The sequence below is a fragment of the Epinephelus moara genome, chromosome 11 (genome assembly GCF_006386435.1).
Source record: "Epinephelus moara isolate mb chromosome 11, YSFRI_EMoa_1.0, whole genome shotgun sequence".
Classification (NCBI taxonomy): Eukaryota; Metazoa; Chordata; class Actinopteri; order Perciformes; family Serranidae; genus Epinephelus; species Epinephelus moara.
The window spans coordinates 37,585,376-37,591,374 of NC_065516.1; the positions used below are offsets into that span (position 1 = coordinate 37,585,376).

At 42.0% G+C, this 5,999-nt stretch overlaps 1 protein-coding gene across 1 annotated transcript in view; it reads left to right on the top strand.

The window, feature by feature from the left end:
• chodl (chondrolectin) overlaps positions 1–5,999 on the top strand; it is an 18,267-nt gene that overhangs the window by 8,538 nt on the left and 3,730 nt on the right. The window contains exons 4-7 of the mRNA XM_050056733.1: positions 259–416; positions 526–576; positions 5,268–5,351; positions 5,426–5,522. Coding sequence (XP_049912690.1) covers positions 259–416; positions 526–576; positions 5,268–5,351; positions 5,426–5,522 — 390 coding nt within the window. The remainder of the gene's footprint in view (positions 1–258; positions 417–525; positions 577–5,267; positions 5,352–5,425; positions 5,523–5,999) is intronic.

A 5,999-nucleotide genomic window follows, 5' to 3' on the forward strand; every position in this document is an offset into this window, starting at 1 on the left:
TGTTTTTTTCATTGATATAAAAATCAATATAAAATACAGGCACATAGAAGGACATGGAATGATGGCAAATCTGGTTAGCCCCGATTGTCCTGAAAAAAACAAGATATAGCATGTGTATGTAGCCTTTATAATGACTGTGATATGAGCTTAAAAGTAAAGGCAGTAAAAATACCCCAAAAACGCCTAGGGCCCATAGGGTTAATGAAGAGCCAATGATTGGATATGATGTGGATAATGATGATTATGATGATGATGTAGGAACTGGTATTCTGACGAGCCTTCCTGTGGAGGAGAGTCCTGCGTCGTAATGTATCATCAACCAACTGCCTTTCCTGGTCTGGGCGGGGCTTATCTCTACCAATGGAATGACGACCGCTGCAACATGAAACACAACTTTATCTGCAAATATGAACCAGGTACCATCAGCCAATCAGCTTCACTCTCTGCTGAACACCTCAGCACTCTGCTCTGTTGTTTATCTGTTGAATTCATTCTTTCTTTTCCTATATTTGTTTTTTCTTTCAGAGAGCCATCTTGTGAAGGAACATGTTAACACACCTGGAGGGCGGGGCACAGGTGAGCACAAAGTCCTTATAAGGTCATAGCTTCCATATGTTCTTCATTTATTTCGAACATAAACGTCCATCACTGGAAAGCCTCCAAGTTTTGTAATGATAGCATTTTTTGAGTTTTAGTCTGATTTGTGTTACTGCATGCCCATTGTTTGTATTTGTGGTGCCCCCTAGTGGTCAGTTTGAATGAAACTTTCAGGATTTGTGCCTGGTACCTCTTAAGACAAGGTGTGAGGTGATTGGTCCAAACGTTGTGGAGTCATTTGCTAAGCCGCGCCCCCTTTAAAGTTCATTAGTCGTTATCTTTAACACAGATATCAATAACAGCTAAAGCAGTGGTGATAAAACTAATCGCACATCATTCTGCTGATTTCAGGTATATTGTCAAATATTGCGGTGACATTTGGTTTAAAATGAGATGAAATAGAAAATGTTGTGCATACAGTACAAATTACAACAAGATAATGAACATCATTGTGAGCTAACTGTTAAAGTGATCTGAACACCATTTGAAACATGTGACATCTAGTATCCAAAGAATGTTTGTGCCAATGATGGTTGCATTTAGATGAAGACTTTTGGAGATATAGATATTAATTGATTTTGCATATTCTTAGAAATATAGAGTGATGGACTTCTGAATTGACTATAGGTTGCAGTGCGACAAAGTTTTTTCACAATTCAGTGGATGTGCTGAAAAACTTTAAACTGTGTCGGACACTCTGGTGATTTATTATGATTATGATGAAGTATGTAATATCTTGAAATTTAGACGCCCCCTTTAAGCAATCATTTTCAAATTTTGTGTATAAACTGAGACATGAGCGTAGATGATGCAAACCAAGTTTTGTGTAAATATCTCTGGCTGATTATGAGATATAAACTTTTTGCTTGTGTAGCGCCCCCTATTGGTCAATTTGAATCAAACTTTCACAATATGAAACAGATACTTATGTTGACATTTCCTACAAGTTTTGTGACAATTGGCTCAGTGGTTAAGGAGTAAAAGCCATTAACGTGCTGAGCCGCGCCCCCTCTAAAGTTCATTGAACAATATCATCAAAACACATTTAAAAAAGTGTGATAACTTTTGTAAATGTAGCACTTAGAATAGAACACTTACAATTATGCAAAGTGTTGAATGTGTCAAGCTAATGCTAAGCTAATGCTAAGTTACAATTTAGCATGAGTAGGGCTAGTAAGGTTCGACCTCTGGAGCTTCAGTTTAGGGTCAATGAAACACACGAGTGCAGTTACTGGTATCATATTGAATAATTTGTACAAAAAATACTTGAAATGATTCAAGAGAAAACAAAAAACTAAACCAACAAACAACAGGCCTTTCAGTATAACAGTCAGTTACTTCAATTCACTTCAATTCTATTGTTCTACTAGTAGTTATTTTAACCAGTCTTTTACAGTGCACCTTTTACTTTTCCTAAAGCAGTATATATTCACACAGATTATGACTTTAGTGTTCTTTTATCTCAGACATGTTAGTATATTACATACCTTGACGCTTGGTGACACTACCGTACGTCAGAGGGGTCACCGAACGCATCCAAAGAACAATGAGGAAACACAACATAAACACACTGGTCAAACCACACACAAAACTACGGCAAATTCTGGTACACCCAAAAGACAAGATCGAACAAAACAATAAATGTAACGCCATATACGAGATACCATGCCAATCTTGCAATAAAACATACACTGGGGAGGAGCTTCAGCACACGTAAAAAAGAACATAAAAAGGAATGCCAGAAGGAGACAAAAATAAGACGAACAAGATCAATAAAAGAAAAGGCACAACAAGAAACATACAAAACAGCCATAACAGATCACTGCAAAGGGAAAATCATCTTATGGACTGGGACAAGGCCAGAGTCATACGCACCAAGGACAACAAGTACCGGCACTGGATCAGGGAGGCCATTGAAATAAGGAATCGGGGCCCAGGGACAATGAACAGGGACGAGGGGGCATACATGCTCTCCCACACCTGGAGCAGCGTCCTGGAGAGGCGGCGGATGGACAGCAGGTGGCGTGACTGTCCTGTTACGCCTCCCTAATATCGGCTCATTGACCAGTTCAGCTGATAAAGACGCGTCACAACCACCAAGTGACACTTCTGAGGAAGGCGGAAGTTTCCGCCGAAACATGTCAAGGTATGTAACATCACAATATGTCTGAGATAAAAGAACAACTAAAGTCATTATCAGAAACTAAAGACAAAATGAACACCACTGAACTCTCACACAGATTACATCACAGAATTCAATAAACAATTCGAAACTCAATTGCACTGTCCCAATAAAGCCCAATAGTTTATACACTTTTAAGTCTTTAAAGTTTAGGTGCTTTTAAGTGACTAATGCTGTAGGTGGTTCAGTTATGACAGTTATTGCACGATCCCGGGCAGTTCAGTATTAAACTGTTATATCAGATAAATACTGTGTCAGGAACAGGGCTACTTTCATGCGTGCAAAAAGTCCTACCACACCAGGGAACTGTTTGTTGAGCAGGCTTGAGGCCTACTTAGGTGTGAGTCTCCTTTTGGGGATCCAGTTTCCGGTTCAGTTTCTCCAGCTCGCCATCCAAAGGGTTCTCCAGCACCGAGGCCTGAAAGCCTGACCTGGTTTGATTACACAGGCATGAGGGTCATGAGACTTTAATCATTATGTATGATAAGCACAATAGTAGTGGACCAACATGGCTCACCAGTGTTCAAAGCAGTCTATGATCTATGAGCAGCTCAGCAGCTCATCTGGTGGCAGCAGTGAGGACTGGCAACTGTGGAAAACTGAAGCTGGTTAACTCTACCTCTAACTACCAAAGAGGCAAAAGGGTGTCCACATTTCTTAATAATTGACTCACCAAGTCAAGTGAAAGAATGAATAAGGAGTCCCATTCAGTTGGTTCTCAGCTCCAGCTTCCAAATTTCTAGTCTACTTGATGCATATGGTTGAGTACTGAGGTGTGGGTCTTGATGTTACCAGGTGGTTGCCTCCAGCTAATCCCCGCCCACCAAAAAACATCATACTGTTCACCAACAGTAAAAGAGTCTATAAAAACTAAGCATATTCAACCATCAGAGTGTAGCATCATTATGAAATAACTCCCAGCATAGCTAGCATAACTGCTACAACCACATGGTTAATAACTAGCACTTCGTCTTCGCCTCAGATCTATTCAGATCTGTCTGACTAGATTTAAGTTTGATATCTCCTCCTAAACCGTAGGTCTGATTTGTACCAAATTTTCTCTGGATCACTGTCGGATAAAATGTATCAAATGTAATTAAAAGCTTGTTGATGTCTCACTGCATTCTGAAGAACCAATGGACTTCAGAGGGGGCGTGGTTTAGCACATAAACAGACCTAACTCCACAATCATTGAGCCAATCATCACAGCACTCGCAGGTTGTGTCAACATGTGGACCTGAATCATACCCTGAATGTTTAACTCAGACCAACTACTAGAGGGCACCACAAAGGCAACAATAGGACGTAGCATAGTATAAATCAGGCGTTGTTTTTCTAATCATCACAAAATGTTAAATAATAATGTTTTAACCGTGTGTGTGAAATTATTTTGCTTGCTCTGTAGGGGGCGCCACCAGCTCCAAACACCGTTAATCAGACAGTTTGTCTGTCACCAGATTTGGGGGATATTTTTCATGAAGCTGTAGAAACATTTCTCCAAAATGTTTTTGACCAGTCAGGGGTCACGTGTCGCTGCAGAGGGAAGGGGCCGGCAGAGAGCCGGTCTGTCCGATGGTTGTGTAATCTGTCAGTCACATGTGATGTCACCGCTGTAAATGTTCCGAGGTCTCGGCTCATCACACTGGTTCTTCAGAGGACCGTTGTTTTTATTTTTACGACGTGTCAGTCTGCAGGTTCCATTTGTCCAGTTGTTAGTTGTCATGTCTGTCAGTGATTGGCTCAGCTGTTTCAGAGCAATGAGAGCAGCGATGTTCAATTCATTCTTTATTTCAGACCCAGGGGGATCCATATCACAATAAAAAAAACACAGTAAAAAGACAGCAGAGTAAAAATAAGAAAGAAAAATAACACACAAGATACACAAAATACAAAGCCTTCCACAACGTTCAATGTCTAACATACAGACATGTTCGCCAATGGTTCCACAGTCTGGAAGAAAATCTGACAGAACTGCGTACAGGGTTAGCCAAAACAGCGATTAAGTCGTTTTCTGACTCAGATGCCCTACACATAAATCCATACATCAGGTTACGTAGAACAGCAGAGCAGGTAGGTACCCCGACACTAACAAACATATGGCTTGCACTTGAGCTTCTTGAAGCTCTCTCAGCAGCCTCATGCTGTCATTATAAGCCACTGTGAGTTTTCTAATGCTGACACAAAGGTGTACAATACGCTCTAAAGAGTGAGATCTTCACAGATACAGAGCACATGCTGAACTTACCACACAGCATGTTCGCTTGGGCATACAGCTTCCGACGCTGCCTAAAGATATCCTTGTCATCAGACAGGTCATTTGCGATAATATGGCCCAAATATGTGATTGGCTGAGAGCGTATTTCACAACCAGACTGAAAAATCTCCGTAGCTTCAAACGTTCATGTTCTCCAGAGGATAAGACCTCCGTCTCTGACACCACTGTGAGGTCACAATGTGTGTGTGTGTGTGTGTCTGTGTGTGTCCTCAGAGGCGACTGCAGGTGGGGGTGTGGTCAAACAGCCTGCAGGCAGTGAGGAGGTCCCCCCTCAGGTGACCATGGCTGGAGCTTCAGGTAGGAACCGTTTTGACCTCTGACCTCTGACCTGTGAACACGTCTGATGTCTGTCTGCGTCCGTCTCTCTGCAGGCATGTTACTGGTGTATGTCATCATACCCACAATCCCCCTGCTGCTGCTCATCCTGGTGGCTTCTGGGACGTGTTGTTTTCAGATACTCAGCAGAAGGTACGACTGAGACTACAGATCCCTGCATCCTCAGCTGTGATGATGATGATAATAATGATGATGATGATGCAGGCCTTTACAGTGTGTGTGTGTGTGTGTGTGTCCGTGTGTCCGTGTGTGTGTGTGTGCGTCCGTGTGTGTGTGTGTGTGTGTGTGTGTGCGCGTAGTGCTTACTCAGTGATTATGACAGGTCACACACTCGGATGTCTTGTTAACCAGAGCTGATTTACAGCAGCTCCTGGATCAGCACCCCACCTCGCTGTGTCTGTGTGTGTGTGTGTGTGTGTGTGTGTGTGTGTGTGTGTGTCTGTGTCTGTGTCTGTGTGTCTGTGTCTGTGTCTGTGTGTCTGTGATCTGCTGAATCCGGTGCTTTATACTGTGGTGTTCAATTCAATTCAATTCAATTTTATTTATAAAGCCCAATATCACAAATCACAATTTGCCTCACAGGGCTTTACAGCATACGACATCCCTCTG